At 46.7% G+C, this 23,611-nt stretch overlaps 1 protein-coding gene across 3 annotated transcripts in view; it reads left to right on the top strand.

The window, feature by feature from the left end:
* Positions 1-23,611, top strand: part of SMC1B (structural maintenance of chromosomes 1B) — a 49,836-nt gene that overhangs the window by 2,542 nt on the left and 23,683 nt on the right. For all 3 annotated transcript variants that reach the window (XM_077266630.1, XM_077266629.1, XM_077266631.1), the window contains exons 2-11: positions 8,677-8,865; positions 9,654-9,766; positions 9,846-10,049; positions 12,092-12,330; positions 19,822-20,080; positions 20,214-20,354; positions 20,436-20,518; positions 20,664-20,871; positions 20,966-21,151; positions 21,240-21,419. In XM_077266630.1, coding sequence (XP_077122745.1) covers positions 8,677-8,865; positions 9,654-9,766; positions 9,846-10,049; positions 12,092-12,330; positions 19,822-20,080; positions 20,214-20,354; positions 20,436-20,518; positions 20,664-20,871; positions 20,966-21,151; positions 21,240-21,419 — 1,802 coding nt within the window. The remainder of the gene's footprint in view (positions 1-8,676; positions 8,866-9,653; positions 9,767-9,845; positions 10,050-12,091; positions 12,331-19,821; positions 20,081-20,213; positions 20,355-20,435; positions 20,519-20,663; positions 20,872-20,965; positions 21,152-21,239; positions 21,420-23,611) is intronic.

The following is a 23,611-nucleotide window of genomic DNA, read 5'->3' as shown; positions in this document are numbered from 1 at the left end:
CCCTGGTATGCAGGACCCCATCCCCGTCCTGGTATGCATGGCCCCATCCTTACCCTGGTATGCAGGACCCCATCCCCGTCCTGGTATGCATGGCCCCATCCTTACCCTGGTATGCAGGACCCCATCCCCGTCCTGGTATGCATGGCCCCATCCTTACCCTGGTATGCAGGACCCCATCCCCGTCCTGGTATGCATGGTCCCATCCTTACCCTGGTATGCAGGACCCCATCCCCGTCCTGGTATGCATGGTCCCATCCTTACCCTGGTATGCAGGACCCCATCCCCGTCCTGGTATGCATGGCCCCATCCTTACCCTGGTATGCAGGACCCCATCCCCGTCCTGGTATGCATGGTCCCATCCTTATGGTTAGCAAACCATCCTGGTATACACAGCGCCATCCTTATGATTGGATCCCACCCCTATCCTGGTACTATGCACGGCCCCATCAGAAAACCAAAAAAAACCCATTATACTTACCTTCCTGCGCTCCCTCGCAGTGAGTATTCATTGCTCTCTAGCGAGCACAGTGTCAGCTGGAGACTTCCTACTGCTGCCGGCGGTCATGTGTGCCAATACTTAAGAGGAATTAATAAGTATCGGCACACGTGACCGCCGGCAGCGGTAGGAAGTCTCCAGCTGACACTGCTCGATGGAGAAAAATGAATACTCACTGCTTTGCGCGCACACAGTCCCGGCGTGCTGAGCATTGAGGCTATGTGCACACGCTGCGGACTGGTGTGCGGATTTTTCCGCACTGATTTTGATAAATCCGCAGGCAAAAACACTGCGTTTTTCCTGCGGTTTTTGTGCGGATTCTACTGCGGGTTTACACCTGCGGTTTCCTATTCTGGAGCAGGTGTAAAACCGCTGCGGAATCCGCACAAAGAATTGACATGTTGCGGAAAATAAACCGCTGCGTTTCCACTCGTTTTTTTCCGCAGCATGTGCACAGCGGTTTTTATTTTCCATAGGTTTACATGGTACTGTACACCGCATGGAAAACTGCTGCCGATCCGCAGTAAAAACGGCAACGTGTGCACATGGCCTCAGTATTCCGGCAGCTGTGCTCTGCTTGTGAACACATGACGTTCCTGCCATGCGCTGCTTACAAGCATAAAGCAGCTGCTGGCATCGGAACAGGACGCTGCGAGGGAGCGCAGGAAGGTAAGTATAATTTTTTTTTAAAAAATGTTTTCTGATGGGGCCGTGCATACCAGGACGTGGGTGGGGGCTAATCATAAGGATGGGGCCATGCATACCAGGAATGGCGTTTGGGGGCAATCATACCAGAATAAGGATGGGGCCATGCATACCAGGATGCCATGGAATGCAGGGAATATTCATTTCTCTTTAGCAGTGGGCACAAGAGTTAGCCTCAGCAGCCAGCTCCTTCGTCTGTGACCCCCCTGCTCCGCCAAAACCGCTCCCCCACCTCCACACCATAGCCAGAACCGGTACATCCGGACTATAAGACGCACCCCCCCCCATTTTCCTCCACATTTTTGGAGGGGAAAAAGTGCGTCTTATAGTTGAAAAATGCAGTAATTTCTCCTACGCCTCATTGGGGGACACAGACCGTGGGTGTTATGCTGCTTGCCACTAGGAGGACACTAAGTGATACAAAGAAAGTTAGCTCCTCCCCTGCAGTATACACCCTCCTGCTGGCCCTCAGCTAACCAGTTCTTGCTTAGTGTCTGTAGGAGGCACTTGGGTCTGTTTTCAGACCCCAACTTTCTTATTTTAATTTTAATTTTTATTTTTCTGTAAATTTTTATTTTTTATTCAACGGAGTGAAGGGGGCGACGGATCCTTTTTTATGGGACCCGCTCTCCCCCGAACCAGCAACAGGCGAGCACGGCGAGTATACCTCCCCGTCCCTCTCCTGCGACGTTGGAGCACGCCAATTTTTACTGGGGCGACGGGTTTCCATCTTTGGTCCCGATCTCCCTTCCCCCTGCAAGACGGCGAGCACATAGAGCCTGGCTCTAATGTTCCTCTCCGGGGGCCCGACATACAAGGCCCACATCACATGGCGTTGCATACTTGCGGCAGAGCCCACCTCTCCACCTACCTAACAAGGGGATGATGGATTGAGAGAAGAGGTTGAGGATGGAGCGCGCAGGTACAGGGGGACCTGCATTACAGGACTGTGAGTATATCAGGAGTTCCCCTCCTGCGCTCCAGATCGCTTTGCGGCCGCGCCGCCGCACACCGCCGGGCAGGCCGGAAATTTAGTCCCCGGCTTTTCAGCCGGAGTAGGCCGCAGTGGCCTCTATGGGCAGGCGCCGGCGGTACTTGCGGCAGAGTCCCTGGAGAGAGGCGCCGGCAGTCGGGAAACTGCGGCGGTTAGCGTCGCTCCGTTGCGGCCGCCGCGCATCGCCAGGCAGGCCGAAAATTTAGTCCCCGGCTTCTCAGCTGGAGTAGGCCGCAGTGGGCAGATCCCTCCCATGGCCGTAACCCCGCCCCCTATATCGGCGCTTCTCGTCTGGGACGAGAGGCGCCCTGCAGATCTCGGGGGCCATTCTTCCTCACGCTGACTGTGTGGGAGATGCGGTCCTGGGGGTGCCACTGGCCGGTACACCAGCGGCAATCATTCGGCGTGCGGCCCGCCGACGCGCTCCACCGGCAGGCTCCATAAATTTAGTTCCCGGTTTTTTCAGCCGGACTAGGCCGCAGTTGAAATCCCCTTCAGGGACGAAGGTGCCTTCATGGTCCCGATGGGCTGAACTTCGTGGATATACAGAAGCCCCCCTCCATGGTCCGGGCAGCCCCCACTATCCCACCACGGTGAAAGCGGATGGCGCAAGGAGGCGGACGGTTCCTCTCCACCTCCCTAACAAGGGGATGATGGATTGAGGTTTATCTCTCTATCCCTGCACCGTCCACGCTGCAATACTGACATCCGCGGCGGCTCCATGCCGGGACGCGCACCGTTGGTAAGTGGATCCTGCCAGTAATGGGCTTCTGCAGCAGGATATTGACAGGCAGTCTCAGGCTTCCCTGTGGCCACCTCCCTGAGGTAACGCTCCAGCCGGCTAAAAAATTTAGCTCCCGGCTTCGGCCGATGTGTAGTCCGCACACCAGAAGCGCACTGTGTCGCCTCAAGGCGGCTTAGCATTTTTTCCTGGCACTTAGCTCCTGACGCGGAAGCGCTCAATTTTCTCGAGCAACGGGTGACCACCCCTAACTTCTACACTGACGCCGGCTGCAGAAATTTACGCCCCGGCTGGGGCCTATTCATGGAAGTTTCGAGGCTCCGCCCACGTCATGCCTGTGGCTGCGCCCCCTGAATTGGCGCTTCTCGTTCGCTGCGAGATTTTACCTAAACCCGCAGGACATGACCAGTATTCTCTGGTCTTAAAGGCACGTGACCAGTATTCCCTGGTCTTAAAGGCACGTGACCAGTATTCCCTGGTCTTAAAGGCGCGTGAACAGTATTCCCTGGTCTTAAAGGCGCGTGACCAGAATTCCCGGGTTTTAAAGACACGGGACCAGTAAGTATCCCCGGGTTTTAAACGCACACGTCCAGCATTCCCTGGTCCTAAAGGCACACGACCAGTATTCCCTGGTCTTAAAGGCACACGACCAGTATTTCCCGGTCTTAAAGGCACACGACCATTATTCCCTGGTCTTAAAGGCACGTGACCAGTATTCCCTGGTCTTAAAGGCACGTGACCAGTATTCCCTGGTCTTAAAGGCGCGTGAACAGTATTCCCTGGTCTTAAAGGCGCGTGACCAGAATTCCCGGGTTTTAAAGACACGGGACCAGTAAGTATCCCCGGGTTTTAAACGCACACGTCCAGCATTCCCTGGTCCTAAAGGCACACGACCAGTATTCCCTGGTCTTAAAGGCACACGACCAGTATTTCCCGGTCTTAAAGGCACACGACCATTATTCCCTGGTCTTAAAGGCACGTGACCAGTATTCCCTGGTCTTAAAGGCACGTGACCAGTATTCCCTGGTCTTAAAGGCGCGTGAACAGTATTCCCTGGTCTTAAAGGCGCGTGACCAGAATTCCCGGGTTTTAAAGACACGGGACCAGTAAGTATCCCCGGGTTTTAAACGCACACGTCCAGCATTCCCTGGTCCTAAAGGCACACGACCAGTATTCCCTGGTCTTAAAGGCACACGACCAGTATTTCCCGGTCTTAAAGGCACACGACCATTATTCCCTGGTCTTAAAGGCACACGACCAGTATTCCCTGGTCTTAAAGGCACACGACCAGTATTCCCTGGTCTTTAAGGCACACGACCAGTATTCCCTGGTCTTTAAGGCACACGACCAGTATTCCCTGGTCTTAAAGGCACACGACCAGTATTCCCTGGTCTTGAGGGCACTATGACCAAACCGAAACTGGTCATAAATGAGGAGCCCTCTGCCGCTGATCCCAGTTTATCCCAGTGTAACTAGTTCCTCAGCCTAAACTCCCTCGTAGAGCTTTTGCCATCCAGTCCGGATAGGCGATTCACTGGACAGAAGCCTCTACGTGGGACGCTATGCCTGGTCTGATTTTTAAGGGCGACAGGCACTTTAAAGGGCGCCGGTTTCCCCACACCATCCACAGATGGGCACACGAAGGTCCAGGCCTAACGCCAGACAACCTGTCCTGTCCACCCGGAGACCTGAACTCTGTGGATGTACAGAGGCACCCCTTTTTTTCGGGCGTCTGAGCACCCCCCTCTGCATCACCACTATTTAACAGAAGATGCAAGTAGGCGAATGTTCCCTCTCCACTTCCTTGTTAAGAGGATGGTGGATCGAGGCTCCTAATTTTTAACTCTGCAATGACCTGCTGGAAGCAGCGGCGCATTCTGCCACTCGGCAGATTAACCGGGTACAATCTCCTGTGGTTTACCTACCAGTATTCCTGCCCGATATGTCCTCAATTAAAAATGCCACGATCTGTCAAATAGCACATCTGGTTTGTTCCGTTTGGCAGCTACGGGTCCAGCCCTTTAACCTCCCTATCCGCCGCATGGATTGCTAGAGCAACGGTCTCCTGCTTGGAGTCCTTAACTATTTTGATTCACACCAGTATCCCTTTCCTGAAGACAGTTCAACTGGTCAATCATATTTTTGAGCGGGAGACTAACGAAGAATCGTACGTTCCCGCAGCCCCGACCAACAGTGAAAGGGTTGTCCAGGACAGTCTAGATCTAAGGGTTCTTGGTTCCTAAAAAGGGGAACGAGAAGTAGGACCGATCCCGGACCTCAAACTTCTAACAATCTTTTCACAAGGTTCTTTTTCTTCTTCGAATGGAGTCTCATCCGCTCAGCCACTACTTCAACAAAAAAGGGTGCAGTTTCTGGCGTCCATCGACATTCGGGATGTCTAACCTCTTCAAAAATTCCTTTGCTTTTCCATTCGTGAACAGCATTTAAGTTACGACCTTGTTCTTTGGACCGCATCCAGGGTGTTCGCAAGGGTCATGGCGGCTGTCATCTTGCACCTAGAGGCGTGGTCGTCCTGCCCTGTTTGGCCGACTGTTTACCCGCCCTTGCAGGACTACGCTAGGTCGTCTATATCACTTGCGATACCCTCTCACCTGGGCTGGTGGCTAGACTTAGACAACTCCTCATTTCCAGCCCAGCAGATATCCTTTTTGAGGATGATCCAGTATTCTTCCAGAAGGGTGGTAAATCTCCCCCCAGACAAGGTCATGGTTTTTCAACAGGGAGCTCGCGCTCTTGCTCACTCATCCCCTCATTTCATTTGATTTGCTGGGAGGGTTCCAAAAAAAAAATAAAAATAAAATAAATTAAATAAATAAATAAATAAATAAAACGGAGACAACAATGGAAGCATTTTCCTTCGCTCCGTTAGTTTTCGGCAAGTCAAGCAGCCTTTCAGACGATAGTCTGAGCTCCTTCTTCATCCGGAGTTTTTTCGCCCGGTTCCATGGTTACTAGTAACTTCCAATGCCAGTTCTCTTCTCCCGATCATTGCTCTGGAGATCTCAAGGGTAGTCCTATAGTAGGTCCTCTCCTTATGGCGGGTCAACCCATCCGAATTCAATTGGACAACGCCACGGCTGTGTCATACGTCAATCATCTAGCGAGTACCCACGTTCAAGCACCATGGCCAAAGTAACTCACATGGGCCAAGATCTATCACTCGGTGATCTTGGCAGTACATATCCCAGGAGTAGACCTCTGGGCTGCGAACATATTTAGCCGTCAGGGTTTCACCTCAAGTGAGTGGGAACTTCACCGGAAGTATTCCATCAGACCCGCCTTCACTGGAGCTCTACAGTTGTGGTTCGGATGGCGTCCTGACTGATCGCCTGTGTACTGGAGTTTGTTGTTCGGCCTCGAGATCCAGGAGCCTTCGCACTGCATGCTCCGGTTATTCCGTGGTACCAGTTTCCACTTCCGAAAGCTTTTCGGAAACAGAAAGGGCCCCAGTGATCCTCGGAAATCCGCATTGACCACGTCAGTTCGCTTGCAGTTCGTCTTTCTGCAACAAAACTGCAAGTAGGGACCACCTCGCAGGATGTTTTCACATGTAATTCTTCCCTATTGCATACCGTTAGATCATTGGGATCTATTCTATTAGGGAAGGTTGCCCCCTTTTCTCTCGGCTATATCCTCATCCTGACGAGTCTTCGGTGCTAACGGGTCTTTTCAGACTTTTTTCTCTTATTTCCTTCAAGGCAAGGTTGTCCTCAAGCCTTCCCTGTCCCTAGTTACCAAGGTGGTATTGTATTACTACTGTCATGAGGGCATAGTTCTTCCCTCATCTTTTTTGGCACCACTCCACAAGATGGAATGAGGTCCCCATATTCCGGACAGAGCAAGTGCTCTGAGTAGGTATGTCTTGAGGACGGCGTCCTTCCGAAGGTTGGACACTGTATCTTGGGTTTCCTAACGGTAAGAGGAAGGCTTCCTGACTTTTACAGGAAGGGTTTGGCCGTTTCCATCGGCCATTTAGCCTGGTGTATTCTTTCACCATCCAGTAGTCCTTCCGTGTTAGATGACAGCCTATCTCCCCGTCTATCGTGGGTTCCAGGCACCAGGCGTCAACAAGACACGCCTGCAAGCTTGCGGATTCGTCCAGTCCGCATGCATTCTTGAAGCATTATAATTCCCAGACTTCCACAGATGTGAGTCTGGGCAGGCGGACTCTGCAGGCCGCGGTGGCGCACTTGTAAGTAGCGGTTACACAGAGCCTGATCTGATGTTGTCCCCACCCAGGGACTGCTTTGGTACGTCCCACGGTCTGTGTCCCCCAATGAGGCGTAGGAGAAAAGGAGATTTTTGTTTACTTACCGTAAAATCTTTTTCTCCGAGCCAATCATTGGGGGACACAGCTCCCACCCTGGTATTGGCTTATGCTTGTTTTTACAATCCGATATGCTATACTCTCATATATAATATGACATACTGTAAGCTAATATGTTGTTACTGATCTCCTACTGCTTTTTTGCACCGAACTGGTTAGCTGAGGGCCAGCAGGAGGGTGTATACTGCAGGGGAGGAGCTAACTTTCTTTGTATCACTTAGTGTCCTCCTAGTGGCAAGCAGCATAACACCCACGGTCTGTGTCCCCCAATGATTGGCTCGGAGAAAAAGATTTTACGGTAAGTAAACAAATCTCCTTTTTTTTTTTTCCAGACTTATTTTTTTTTTTTTTTTAACTTTTTTTAAATGTTTCCAACTTGTGATGAGCGAATATACTTGTTACTCGAAATTTCACGAGCATGCTCGGGTGTCCTCCGAGTATTTTTTAGTGCTCGGAGATTTAGTTTTTCTTGCCGCAGCTGGATGATATGCTGGATATCAGATGTAAAAGTACATGTGGGGATTCCCTAGCAACCAGACAACCCCCACATGTACTTATGCTGGCTAACAGATGTAAATCATTCAGCTACGGCAATAAAAACTAAATCTTCGAGCACTAAAAAATACTCGGAGGACCCCCGAGCATGCACGGGAAATCTCGAGTAACAAGTATATTCGCTCATCACTATTTCCAACCTTTTTCTTAACTGTATTTTTCCATTCCTCCCTAATACCAGCTTTACACATGAGTATGTCACAGTCCGTATACAGAGCACATTACCCGGTCTGGCAGTGGGTCTCCTGACCCTAGCTTACAGCCTAATATCTGTCTGGGTCGATGAGACCCTCTATCAGTCCAGCTTACCCGCAGACTCGGCTTCATAGGAGGCTAAGATGGCAGCGACTGAGTCTTTTATAAGGTCCCTGGCTGTCGATGTGACCCATCAGCGTCTCGGGGAGGTGCTGGAATGATTGTGCCAGGCAGTAGCACCATTTATATGCCGCTGTCAGAGATGGTACGGTTTATGGGCTGTCCACTACCTATATTTAAAGACGAGCTCATGGGTGTCTTAAATGTAAGAACAAATACCTACTGGACCCTCCGCCACCGCGCACTACTGCCGGTGTCCCCCACCGGTCTCCTCGCACTACTGCTGGTGTCCCCCACCGGTCTCCTCGCACTACTGCTGGTGTCCCCCACCGGTCTCCTCGCACTACTGCCGGTGTCCCCCACCGGTCTCCTCGCCTCCTCTTTCAGCAGGAGAAGGCAGTTGATGGCGGAGAGGTAGTCAAGAGACCAGGGAGGCAAAGAAGCGGCAGAAGTCCAGTAGGCGGTATTTCTTTTTAGTGTCGGTTTTAGCTGAAGTAATAAACTGTTTTTGGTCAATTCAGGAAAATCCAACTTAATGGACGCCATCAGTTTTGTGATTGGGGAAAGAACGGCCAACCTGAGGGTGAAGAGCGCCCGAGAGCTCATCCACGGAGCCAACATGGGGCAACCTGTGTCCTCCACTGCCAGCGTGCACCTGGTGTACTGCGAGGACGACGGCAAGGAGAAGACCTTCTCCAGGATCATTGCCGGTAGGGAGGACACACATGGAAGCAAAAACAACTGCTTAGGGCAAAACTATCCATCCACTGATCTAGTGTTGATGCCTGTTCTGAGGACAGCACATTTATTTTAACCCCTGACCAGGCTATTTTCTGTTTTTTCCTCCTTTTCTTCCAAGAGCCATAACCTTTTTATTTTTCTGTCAATATGGCCGTATGAGGGCTTGTTTTTTTGTGTGGGACAAGTTGTACTTTTGAATGACACCATTCATTTTATCTTGCGATGCAGTGGAAATCAAAAAAAAGCCATAAGCCATAAGCCATAAGGCTTTAACTTTTCTGGATATGGAGCTCATGTTTTGCACCCTGAGCTGATGTATTTTTTACTGCTAAAATTGTGGGGTAGATGCGATGTTTTGATCGCTTTTTATTGCCCCCCAAAAATAATTCTGGAATTTCCGTTTCTTTTTTTTTTTTCTCTTTTTTTTCCTTGTTACGCCATTTACCCATTGAGTTTATTTATGCAGTGTTTTGATCAATCAAACTTTTCTGAACTATATATACGGTGTGGTGTGTATGTATGTGTGTGTATGTATGTATGTATATATATATATATATATATATATATATAATATACACGCACACACAGACTTTGAGGCTGCAATTGTCCGACCTCTTGTACTATACATACATAGCAGTGCATCAGCCCATCATGACATATGACGTAAGTGTACGTTATGTCGGGAGCGGGTTAAGTAGGTCAAGACTGGGCTCCTTCCACTTCTCCATCTTTTAATAATTTATTATTTTTTTTCTAGGGAACTCGTCAGACTATTGCCTGAATAGTCGGTCGGTGGGACGTGCCGCGTATGTCTTGGAGCTGGAAAAAATTGGGATAATTGTAAAGGCCAGAAATTGTCTAGTGTTTCAGGTAAGGATATATATGATGAGCTGAGTGTAAAGGGTCACCTTTTAGTCTTTGCTCGTAAATTATTTTAACACGATGTCAGGGAGAAGTGGAGTCTATCGCGATGAAGAAGCCTAAAGAGAGGACGCACCTCTTCGAGCAAATAAGCAATTCCTTAGAGTTTGCCGATCAGTACGAGCAGAAGAAAAAGCTGATGTTGCAGGCGGAAGAAGACGCACAGTTCAGCTACAACAAGAAGAAGAACGCAGCCGTGGAGAGAAAGCAAGCCAAGCTAGAAAAGGAGGAGGTGGGTCGCCTAAGACTACGTCATATAGTCTGGAAAGTAATGTCCATAGATGGAAAGAAGATGATCATCCTTAGTGCCCTGTATTGGAGGTGGCTACTCTATAAATTAGTGTCTGACCCCTTTATAAAAAGCTTGATGAGAGCTGCAGATAGGTGTCTGGCTTCATTTATGCCCCCAGACATGTGAAAAGGTCAGACATCTACTATATAATTGTCTAAGGGTCACTTCCGTCTTTCTGTCTGTCACGGATATTCATTGGTCGCGGCCTCTGTCTGTCATGGAATCCAAGTCGCTGATTGGTCGTGGCAAAACGCCCACGACCATTGCCACGACCAATCAGCGACGCGCACAGTCCGGAAGAAAATGGCCGCTCCTTTCTCCCCGCACTCAGTGCCCGGCGCCCGCATACTCCCCTCCGGGCACCGCTCACAAAGGGTTAATGCCGGCGGTAACGGACCGCGTTATGCCGCGGGTAACGCACTCCGTAACCACTGCTATTAACCCTGTGTGTCCTCAATTTTTTACTATTGAGGCTGCCTATGCGGCGTCAATAGTAAAAAAAAATGTAATGTTAAAAATAATAAAAAAAACAAACAAACCTGCTATACTCACACTCCGTAGTCCGCTGAGCCGCTCGTGCCGGCCGCCATCTTCCGTTCCCGGCGATGCGTTGCGAAATTACCCAGAAGACTTAGCGGTCTCGCGAGACCGCTAAGTCTTCTGGGTAATTTCGCAATGCATCCTGGGAACGGAAGATGGCGGCCGGCGCGAGCGGCTCGGCGGAGCTTTGGTGGATCCCAAGCGTCGGTAACCGCTTCCTGGATCCAGGCGCCAACGGAAGGTGAGTATATAACTATTTTTTTCATTTTAATTTTTTTTTTTTTTTAACAGGGATATGCCCACATTGCTATATACGTGGGCTGGGCAATATACAACGTGGGCTGCGCAATGTACTGCGTGGGCTGCGCAATGTACTGCGTGGGCTGCGCAATGTACTGCGTGGGCTGCGCAATGTACTGCGTGGGCTGCGCAATGTACTGCGTGGGCTGCGCAATGTACTGCGTGGGCTGTGCTATACACTACGCATACATATTCTAGAATACCCGATGCATTAGAATCGGGCCACCCTCTAGTTGTCTTATAAGACGGTGAGAGAGTTTTTATTACTGTGTCCCCTTTTCCAGCCCCAATGCTGAACCGTTAAATTGGGCCACTGCAACTTTGGGCACAACACACATCGCTCGGTCAAAGGTGTCTCTTTGCAGGATAATGGGTCCCGTTGCATGTTCTGGTTGCAACCATTCCAGTGAAACCCTATGAACTTTCATTACTCTGCGTGATCTTCGATCATGCAATGTGTCTCTTTTCCAAAGTCGTCGTCTGTTCCCAGCCTTATTCTTCAGGCCAAGGGTCAAAAGGGTCATATCTTGGCGATAAGGCCCCTTTCACACATCAGTTTTTTGCCATCAGTCACAATCTGTCGAATTTTGAAAAAAATGACTCTGGCGACTGATGCCGCCGGATCCGTTTTTTTTCTCATAGACTTGTATTAGCGACGGATTGTGACGGATGGCCTCACGTTTCATCCGTCGTTTGCCGGATCCGTTGAAAATTGTTTATCTGGCGGCCGGAGACAACGGACAAAGTAACATTTTTTGTGTCTGTCGAAAAAACGTACAGCGACGGATCCGTCGCCGTCCGTCCTTTGCTAGAATGCAAGCCTGTGGCACCGGATCAGTCAAATGACGGAATCCGGTGATGGATTCCGGCTTTTTAAACTGGGCATGCTCCAATTTTTTTAGGATCCAATTAGCCGGATCAGCTAGTCGGATCCGGCGAAAAAATGGATCCATCGCATCAGTTTTTCACAATCTGCGACAGATCCGTTTTTTTTCAAAATTCGACAGATTGTGGCTGATGGCAAAAAACTGATGTGAAAGGGGCCTAAATCATCACCTTGTAATACCTCTTTAAGGGAAGGTTCAGTAAGGTTCACTTTTACCTGACTAAATGTGTTGCACAATATTATGGGCCTTCCGCAGGCAGACCTGTACAAGGACCTACAGCAGCAAATCCGTGTCGGCAAAGCAAAGCTGCAGCTCTTCCAGCTTTTCTACAACGAGAGTAAACTGGACTCATTATCAAGGACCTTGGAAGGAAAACAGGTTGAGACGAACATCCAGAAAGAGAAAGTCACACATTGCGAGATGGAGCTGAAAACAGCCAAGAGGGACTCCGGGAGGATGAGCAGAGAACTGCAACTAATCGAGAAAGAAATTAAGTAAGTCTCAATGAGCCGAAATGTCACCCTGGTAATATGATGTAAGAGGCTTTCAACTACTACATACTGATCCCTTGAGTTTAAATGAGATTGCATAAAAAAGGCGATAGCCTTAGGTAGGTCACAACAATGAACAATTTCCACCTGGAACCCCCCATAGACTTATAAACATCCGAGTGGTCTGCATTGTACTCTGCACTGATGGCCTAAAACCTCACTGCATAGTAGAGCAGCTGCACAAGATGTGTGACAGCCGGACTCTCTCCATAGATAGGCAGAGATGGTTTATTACCGTCTCTGCCTTCCCGATTGCTTTATGCAATATGGGATGGGCAGATAGCTTTTCCTCCATGCAATCACTGAGTGTAGGAAAGAAGCTGCTGGACCATAACAGACCTAGATTAGCTCTGCCGTGCAGCCAGGAGGCTGAATTCCCCCTGTAACTGGGACTTAAAGGGAATCTGTCACCCCCAAAATCGAGGGTGAGGTAAGCCCACCGGCATCAGGGGCTTATCTACAGCATTCTGTAATGCTGTAGCTAAGCCCCCCGATGTATCCTTAAAGATAAGAAAAAGAAGTTATATTATACTCACCCAGGGGCGTTCCCGCTGCTGGTTCAGGTCCGCCGCCTCCTATCTTCATCAGATGACGTCCTCTTCTTGTCTTTAGGCTCTTTGTTTTGCCAACATACTCCAGCCCGCACTCACAGCTTGCTTTGTAGATAACGCCTTTTGTGCGACAGTTGATGAAGTGTCGAATGGAATAAGATCTACCTGTTACACTGCTTGAGAAGTTCTTCGTAGTTAATATGGAAGAACAGGCCTTACATCTGCCACATTTAGGGTATGTGCACACGTTGCGGATTTCTTGCAGAAATTTCCTGAAGAAAACCGGAAATTTTCTGCAAGAAATCCGCATTTTTTTTTTTGCTTTTTTTTTTCCGTTTTTTTCGCGTTTTTTTAGCATTCTGCAAGCGTAATTAGCTTGCAGAATGCTAAAGTTTTCCAAGCGATCTGTAGCATCGCTTGGAAAACTGACAGGTTGGTCACACTTGTCAAACATACTGTTTGACAAGTGTGACCAACTTTTTACTATAGATGCTGCCTATGCAGCATCTATAGTAAAAGATAGAATGTTTAAAAATAATAAAAAAAAAGGTTATACTCACCCAGACATCTCCTCACCGGCGTCCGTTCCTCTTCCTATAGCTGGTCTGTGCGCGCAGGACCTTCCGTGACGTCACGGTCACGTGAGCGGTCACATGACCGCTCACGACCAATCACAGGACAGTGACGTCATCGGCAAGGTCCTTCACCGCACATCAGCTACAGGAACCGAAGCGACAGCATGCAGTGGAGGCGGGAAGACATCGAGGGTGAGAATAGGACTATTTTTTATTTTAATTCTTATTTTTTGACCGATTATATGGTGCCCAGTGCGTGGAGGAGAGTCTCCTCTCCTCCACCCTGGGTACCAACCGCACATAATCTGCTTACTTCCCGCATCGTGGGCACAGCCCCGTGCGGGAAGTAAGCAGATCAATGGACCCCTAGGTGTGTGGAATCCCCTGCAATTCCGCATTTTAATGAACATGTTGCTTTTTTTTCCGCAATGCGATTTTTTCGCGGAAAAAAAGGCTACATTTGCACAAAAAATGCGGAATACACTTAAAATAATGGGAGGCATATGTAAGCGTTTTTTTCGCGTTTTTATCACGTTTTTATAGCGGAAAAACGCGAAAAAAACACGAAAAATACTTAACGTGTGCACATGGCCTTAAAACAACCCTTGATGTTATCTAGGCGTGGATTAAGATTACTTTTGGAATCATAGTGGCTATGAACCAGCCTGTCACCTAGAGACCTCCCTTTTCTGTACGTGATTTGCGGATATGGGGAAACATGCTCTTTAATGTCCCTATCCATTAACAGAACCGGCCAGTGCTTTTTAAAGATGTCTCTAATGTCGTCTGCCCCATTACAATATTTGGTGATGAACCGAATGGTCATGTCACTCTCTGGTTTTGGTTTAGATACCAGTAAATCCTTCCTTTCCCTCTTTACAGTTTCTTTGTAGGCCCTTTTTAACACTCCTTCAGGGTAACCTCTGTCAAGGAATCTGTTACGCAGATCATTAGCCTGTTCTTGAAAGGAACTATGATTTGAGCAATTCCTTCGAATTCTTAAATATTGGCCCTTGGGAATCCCTCTCTTCAATGGGGCAGGATGATTACTCTCCCATCGAAGGAGGGAATTGGAGGCCGTGTCCTTTCTATGAGTTTTGGTGGATATAGCGCCATTGCTGTCTCTTTCTATGAGAATATCCAGAAAAGCCAGCCTTGCTGGGTTGGCCTCATACGTGAAATGTAGGCCTACATTGTTTACATTTAAACTCCCCACGAAGCTGCCAAAATCATGGATACTCCCTCTCCAAATGACCAGCACGTCGTCAATATACCTTAGCCATAGTACAATCCTTTCATCTAGGCCCGAGGTTCCCTCTCCAAAAACCAAGGTTTCCTCCCACCAGCCCAGGAGCAAATTTGCATACGAGGGCGCACAGGGGCTACCCATCGCGGTGCCCCTGAGCTGGTGGAAGTACTTGTGGTCGAATAAAAAAACATTCCTGGTTTAGACAAAATTCCAGGGCCTCCAGAACGAACTTGTTGTGTCTGTCGTATTGAGTGCCCCTGGTGCTGAGATAATGATGTACTGCCTGTAGACCCTTGTCATGTGGAATGGAGGAATATAATGCCTCTACGTCTATGCTGGCCAGTATCATGTCTTCCTCCAAATACACACCGTCTAATTTACCCAGAAGGTCGGTGGTGTCCCGCACATAGGAGTTCAAGGAATTCACAAATGGTTTGAGAATTTGATCTATATAGAGCCCCAATCTTTCCGTGAGGCTATTGTTACCAGAAACTATAGGTCTCCCTTTAAGGGGATTAACCCCTTTGTGTATTTTTGGGAGGCAATAGAATGTGGGGACAACAGGATTTTTTGGCATGAGAAAGTCTCTCTCCTCCTTCCCCACTACACTATACAATGATGGTATTCAGCTCCATCAAAAAAGTATCAGTGGGGTTATGACTCAAGACCTTATATTCATCCTTTTTGTCCAGGAGGGAAATGCACATGGAACGGTAATCAGTGGTATCCATGATCACAACATTCCCCCCTTTGTCGGAGGGTTTTATAATGATGCTGTGGTCTTTTTCAAGATCACAAAGACCTGCCATTTCCCTTATAGACAAATTGAATCGTATCTTTTTCCTGCTTTCAGGCAACTTCATGATATCCTCAGTAACCAAATTTAAGAAGATATCAATAGAGCCAAGATCGCCCATGGGAGGGGGCATCTTAGAACTCTTGTTTCTCAAACATATGAAAGGACCGGTGCCATCCTGGTTAGGGATAGGATCACTCAAGTGGAATAGCAGTTGTACATCTTGGAGCAAATCGTCCGGAATACCAAGTTCCGTGCACTTTTTTCTATCCTCCTTCAAAAAATTTTTTTTTCCATTTTAGGCGTCTCCCGAAAAGATTGAGGTCCTTAATGACCTCAAAAGTGTCCATGTCAGAAGTAGGGACAAATGTCAGACCTTTGCTCAATAATTGAGTTTCTTCATGGCTAAGAGGTCTGGATGATAAATTAATCACCTGTATATTTATGTTGGAGGATTGGTCCGATTCCTGAGGGGATAGCCTAGTTCTAAAAAACTGTTTTTTTTGGGGGGGGATCTTTTATTACTCCCACGTCCCCAATTGCTACCTCTTCCTTTCCCTCTACCTCTCTGACCACTTGATCGTGTATCACAGTCCGAAGCCTCAGCCTCTGAAGAGGAGATATCAGTCTCAACTCTCCGTATAGATCTAACTGTAGTAAGGGAGTAGGCTTTATTTTCTTTGAAATCTTGCAAATCACGTATGAAAAATTTATGCTTTTTCTCCTTCAAGTGATATTGGAACCTTTCCAAAGAGTTCTGTAGTAGTGTCTCCTTTTTGGAGAACTCAGGTTCCGTGGAGAATTTTTTAGTGATTTCAATTTGTTCCTTTAAAGAATCATTTAGACCCGTCAAATTATGTTTTTCTTCCTCTAGTAACAATTTCATTAGTCTCAAAGAACTATCAGTGGCTTCCTTTTCCCACTTGACTAATAAAGCCGGGTTCTTATACCGGTATCCTGGTGCTAATGTGATTCTTAGGTGTCTAGGTACGATTCCAGACTTGATGTAGTTATCTAGACTCTGCACTTCCCACCAGGAAGATATTTGATCCTTATATATTTTTGTCAGTTCTTTAAATGCCCCATTAAATGATGGAACATATTTCTTTTGGGTATAAGTTCTATCTGAAAACACATCTGTTACCTCAGCAAACCACTGATTCGTGTCAATGCCTGTAGTCAAGAAACCTGCCATATCACCAAGGTGTATATATATATATATATAAGCTGGGTACTAATCCAAGAAGGAATAATAATAAATAGCAATTGGATAAAACTTAACCTTTAATAGGTTTATGTAAAATAGTCAAAAACAGACCACACAACAATACAAAATAGTAGAAAAAGAAGGAACCCTTTAGTGAGTAAACCCTGACAAACACAGAATGGAAAAAGAAATGCTAAAAGCAAGCGTAACTGACAGTACTATGAAATCGCTTAAACTATGCGTGTGGTAAGGAACAATTCCATAGACATCCTACCACCTGCGCTCCATGTAGGATACGCTCAATTATCTAATGTATAATGGGCTGTGTCCACTTCTCTAAAGGTAGTGCCCTTATGCCCAAGGGCTATTGTCAATATCTTATTGGCAATAAAGAGTGTAGTGAAATTGTACTACAATTGTTACCGATTCTATCTTATTATCAATGCGCATATATGGCGATAGAACATGAAAGTAATATTATATATTAGGCACTAAACCCAATTATCACTAAAATGTCAGTTTCTAAAGAACCTGAACTGATCATACTCAGTCATAGATAAAGTGCAGATAATGCCATTATACCCACATATAACGCCATTGTACAATACATACTGTCAGAGGTTTTTTGGCAGCATAAGAGAGGCTATACAAATATGATGTGACTGAACAATAAATCACTATTTTGCCAACGTTCCGGGACCATGCTTCCCCATGTACTTTCAACATGAGCGTCCCTATTGGTCACCACAGTGCAGCCACCATCTCTCTGTTTCAGGCACTGTTAGCCTCGGGCATCAATATGTGCAAATACCGCAACAGAGCCCCTGTGTAAACTGTTGGATCTCCCCCAAAGTTGGAGAGAGTTAACGTATCTCTCAAAAGGATGAGCTTGCCCCTCATACAGTCAGAGCGTCTCCCGACGCGTTTCGTCCGATTGGACTCATCAGGGGAGTAAGAGAACTGCCGCTTACAGATCTTACTCCATCTGTGCTTTAAAAGCGCTAAGTCCGGAAGAGCGCCTATTTGGGACTCCGCCCCTGGCGTGTGACGCGCTTCCTGTACTGCGCACAATGTGTATAGTGTATCGGAGCATGCGTACGGGCTGTGGAACGCTGAATGTCATGGAGATGGAACGCAAGCGCTCCACTCCATTATCATGCGCCGCCCGGCACAAAAACCATGTAAGCTCCATACTCACGTATTGTCAATATGAGACTCTCTAAAAGTTTGTCTCAATGGACTGAATAACACAATGGTGGTGCCCAAATGTGCATAATGAGCATCCCTGTGGAACTCAGTGCTTAGATGGATGGACCCATTGTTTTTATTAAAGTAGTCCTATTCCCCCATCAGATATGTTGCAGTGTTTTCTTGACTATGATGCTAAACAACGTAAGCATGGTTCACTGAGGCCAGATAAAGTGTAATGTGAACTAGATTACTTCTTAAGTGGGCCCAAGTGAGTATAATCTAACCTCTTTTTTTTATCTTTTAGGATACATCGGGGGGCTTATCTACAGCATTACAGAAGGCTGTAGATAAGCCCCTGATGCCGGTGGGCTTACCTCACCCTCGATTTTGGGGGTGACAGATTCCCTTTAATATACCAGCCCTAGTTACAGGAGAAATCTGCAAAAATAAAAAAGTATGTACATTTTGAAATGCCAACAAAGGTCTTTCATGACCTTATGGGGCGCACAAAGTGTGAAACAAAAAAAAAAGTCACCACATATCTAATTCGCTGTTACTAGCCCTTCCCCCCATTTTGGATAAAAAACATATCCGATACATAAATTATTTTAGTAGTGCTTTCTGTTCATAAAAAATATATATAAAAAAAAAATTAGTGCGAAACAGACACGACTGTCCTTTATTTTCCTAATGATATCGATTTAAAAAAAAAAAACAATAGTGTGAAAACAACATTTAAATTAGATCACACATATAATGAAAAAAATTTGATTATCCGATTGTGAAAATATTATTTTACAGCTCTTTAGACCGTATATAAGAAAAAAGTCAAAAATGTGCCCAATTAGGACCAGGGGGAAATGGTCTGGTCTTGGAGCTGTTTACAGAGAATCTATCAGGAGGGATAACACTATCTGCAGAAATAGGGAAGGTGCTCGGCCGCTATACTAAAAGCATGGCTTCCGGGAGAAAATGATCTCCTGGAAGCCGCCGGCTTTTTGTCACGTGAGTGGGGGCTCTAAGGCGCCCCAGCACTGTGACTTATCCAATATGTAGACAACCCACCAACTTGGGCGAGAGTGGCCGAACACGAAATGTGTATGGAGGCCTCCTGTCTGTCAGGTGATGTGAGGAGCGAGAGAGATCTTTTTTTGTTCGAGGTGGAGATGGAGTCTGGCAGCAGAAAACCGACTCTTTGAGCCTCGTGATGGCATCTTCCTGGAGTTCCTTTTGTAGAAGATGACGCTTCTGGTGGTCATAATTTTCAGCTCGCTGCTCTTTCCAGGAGGGCTCCATTCCTCGTCCTCCAACAGGATAAGATGGTCTTAGATCCCGTGCCATCCTTTTTTGGCTCTTCACATCAGCAATGACATCGTCATTCCATCCGTTTGCTTGTCTCCCATTCATCCCCAGAAGCATTCTTTCCACCTTCTTGAACTCTGTGCTACTTTTCGGCAATGAAAGCCTTTTTTGGTGATTTTGTTGGACCACGCAAGGTGCGGTCAACCTTCAAGGCAACCATTTCCAAATGGATCACGCTGGTTGTTTGTGGAAGTCAATGAGACCAAGGGCAAACCTCCAACTTTGTGGGGCAGTCAGGGCCTCCTGGTGGCGCTTTGCAGAAGGTTGCGGAACCTTATAAAGCTTGACACAGGCTTCCTAGGGGTGAGCTTTGCAGAAGGTGGCAGGGCCTTACAAAGCCTGACACATTAATCATGATTTACTATCAGTTGTACAAATCTATACCAAACTACAGCTTGCGTTGATATTTTTGGCAAACGCACAGCAAGTGATAAACCAAATATATTAAGAGTCGTGTGACTCTGGTGCATTTTATGCCAGCGTGCTTTTCTTCTTCGTTTTAGAAGTCGAGAAATATTATTAAATAACCTAAGACCCCAGTACATCAAAGCAAAAGAAAATACCGCCCACCAGCTGAAGAAATCCGAGTCCACTAAATCTGTCAAGAAGAATAACGAGAAACGCTGCCACAAACTGGAGCAGGAGATTACGGAACTGGTGACAGAAATCGGCGCCATCAAGGAGGCGCGGAGGGAATTCGAGAGGAAGGTGGAAGAGGATCATTCGAGACGACAGGTGGATGTGGAGCTGGAGCAGAGTCAGGTAATAGAAGACCGCAGAGTCTGTGTCAGAGCTGATGGTCGCATTGTGTTTTCGACTTTATAAATGCATCGCAGCCTGGTTCTACCTTTTCTTTTATTGTGTGAGGTGATTGCTCGGTTTTATACTTTTACAGCTAGAAGAGTACAAGTCATTGAAGGACACTGCAAGGAAGAAAAGCGCCATTTTGCAACAGCATTTGGAAAAACTGCATTGGGAACAAAAAGCGAACCAAGAGAAGATGACGATAGGCGAGAGGAGGCAGAAGGAAATAGAAGTAAATACGTTGAAGTTGAGTCCAAGTGGTGATCTGACATTTACTGCCGTAATAAGAGGGTGATCATTCTTTCTTTTACAGGGGAATGTGAAATGTGTGGAGGATCAGGTAGAAGAATACCACAGACGCAGAGGGAAATTGTCAGATTACATTAACACATGCATGTACGTATTACATTACTAAGCATCGTGTCGTGCCTTGGTCAGAGCAATAAAACAGTCAAAGCTGCAATCATTGTCCTCTCAATCTTTTTTTTTTTTCTTACTGTTATTGATCCTGGTAGTAAAACGACTGGAATATGTTTTACAGCAAATCTCTGGACGAGCACAAGAAGCAAGAGGAGAAACTCATGCATGAAATCGAATCCGGAAAGCAGAGAATGTCTGAAGTCAACGAAGAACTGAACAGCACGGTCATCGACCTGCAGAACGCCCGAATCGATTACCACGAAGGAAGCCGTCAGAAGAGGAAGACCGAAATCCTGGAGAGCATGAAAAGAATGTATCCTGATGCTGTGGTAAAACATGGCTGCCTACTTTCCTGAAAGCAAAATTCGCTAACCCGGTTGTGTATGGGTGTCGCTGTGTTAATTCTATCTTTTTATTTTGCAGTACGGGAAATTATTCGAGCTGTGTCACCCAATCCACAAAAAATATCAGCTCGCCGTTACCAAAGTGTTCGGCAAATACATGCACGCCATCGTCGTGTCTGCCGAGAAGGTGGCAAGAGACTGCATCAAGTTTCTTAAAGAGGAGAGGGCAGAGCCAGAGACCTTCCTTTCTTTGGACTACCTTTTAGTAAGTTTTAATTTTGCATAAAATAACCCGGTAACAGGTATTATAATATCAGAGATAGAAACAACGTCCTTTCATCATCTATCTACAGATAAAGCCGATAAACGAAAAGCTAAGAGAAATAAAAGGTGCAAAAATGATGATTGATGTGGTGCAGTGCTCCAGCCCCTCATTAAAAAAAGTGATTCAGTTTGTATGCGGCAACGGGCTGGTATGTGAGACAGTAAAAGAAGCAAAACACATTGCGTTTGATGGACCTCAAAGGCACAAAGTAAGTTATCGATTCATTGCTTAAAAAGAAATTATATATATATATATATATATATATATATATATATATATATATATATATATATATATATATATATATATATATATATATATATATATATATATATATTTAAAGGTGATGTCCAGCCATCCTGTCTGACCTCATCTGGGCTTGGAGAGTCGAAAGTGCACTCCCAACATTCGCAGGGTGGTGGATGATCACCGTGCAGTCGTCTCTCCATATCAAGTGTCAAATCATATAGAGGAGATTTTGCCTAGAAAATCCATTTAATTCCAAGTATTTAATATATAATATAATATATATCTATAGTGGTGCAGTGACCAATGTTACAGCCAAGGGGTGCTGTGTGTGCGCTGCAAGATGCACTTGGAGGCATAATTCTGACTAGATGTTTCCAGCCAGCTAATGCTCGTGCTCGTTGCTATCTAATTAACGCTGCTGGTGATTAAACTAAAGTAAATAATGACAACATTCAATAGCCCTTATGCAGGTGGTAAATTAACTTAAAAGGAAGTTAATAACAATAGTGTGATGATGAGTTGGGGGCGGGATTGTGTGGTAATGGGGTGGGGGGGCGGGATTGTGTGGTAATGGGGTGGGGGGGCGGGATTATGTGTGGTGATGTGTTGGGGCGGGATTACGTGTGGTCGTGTGATGGGGGGGCGGGATTACGTGTGGTGATGGGGGCGGGATTACGTGTGGTAATGTGGTGGGGGGCGGGTTTACGTGTAGTAATGTGGGGGGGTGGGATTATGTGTGGTAATATGGGGGGCGGGATTATGTGTGGTGATGTGTTGGGGGGCGGGATTATGTGTGGTGATGTGTTGGGGGAGGGATTGTGTGGTGATGTGTTGGGGGGCGGGATTATGTGGTGATGTGGTTGGGGGCGGGATTTGTGGGGGGCGGGATATGTGGTGTGGATTGTGTGTGGTAATGGGGTGGGGGCGGGATTCTGTGTGGTGTGTTGGGGGCGGGATTAGCGAGTAATCACGATGCCTCTTATATATATAGATGAGACAAAGTCCGGCAGTGTTGTGAATGGCCGATATGTGTCGCAGAGGGAGTCTGCGTGGTAAGTCTGATGAAATGTTGTTGTTCTGGGACCTGTAGTCCCTCAAGAGTGTGTATATCTATGGTGTAGTTGTAAGGGAGACTTACTAGGCTAGTTGTGTGAGATGGGCTGGACAAACTAGCCACACATCCACACTCCCACCTGTGGGAGTGGTTAGTACTATATAATGTGACTGAGGTCTGGTCACATGGTCTTGGAGTGTGGACCTGAATGGTCTATGCCGGAAGGTCCTGGAAGCCTGTGTTGGAAGTCCTGGAGAATAGGATTCCTGGAGAGCACATGGCAGGGCTCTGGACCTAGCACATGCCAGTGTGTGGAACGGTCTGATAACCATGGGCAATACTGACCGGGGTCAGTGAGAATTGCTGTTTGTGGGATACCTCTGAGGAGAAGAGGGATCCGAGAACCTGTGCGGCACCAACAGGTAATGGAAATGGATCTGTGTTATGCTAACCGGGGTTAGAAGAGAGAGACATTGTGTCTGGGGCACCTCTGAGGCCAAGAGGTGTCCAGGAACCTGTGAAGGTCGCCAATGGGTAACGGACAGGGGTCTGTGTGTTATGCTGACCGGGGTCAGAGACGAACTGTGGTGAAGTTGAATATGTCCAGATGGTGTTCAAGCTGTTACCAAGTTCCTGTGGATGTGGTTTATGTTGTGTGAAATAAACCTAAGAGACTCTGTTTTATAAGAAAACCGTGCCTGAGTGCCTTAATCCCGTGTCAAGCGAGTGTCCTCCAAGACACGTAGTAGGCGCCATGCTACAATATATATATATATATAGATAGATAGATATATAGATATATAGATATATAGATATATAGATAGATATATAGATATATAGATATATATATGTACACTGTGTTCCAAATTATTATGCACAAAGAGTTTAGGAGTGATAAGGTTAGAATTTTTTTGTTTGTCATTTAAACTCATTGATGGTGATGTGTGTCAGGGCTCTTTATATCACTGAAAGCAATTGCAGAGACCTGTGCAAATTAGTTTGGCAGGTGTGTCCAAATAAAGGCAAGACTACTTAAGAAGGCTGTTCCACATTATTAAGCAGCCTACATTTTTTGCCAAAATGGGAAAGAAAAAGGA

This window comes from Ranitomeya variabilis, chromosome 5 (genome assembly GCF_051348905.1).
Source record: "Ranitomeya variabilis isolate aRanVar5 chromosome 5, aRanVar5.hap1, whole genome shotgun sequence".
In the NCBI taxonomy this organism is placed as follows: Eukaryota; Metazoa; Chordata; class Amphibia; order Anura; family Dendrobatidae; genus Ranitomeya; species Ranitomeya variabilis.
This window is presented reverse-complemented; position numbering and strand designations above follow the sequence as displayed.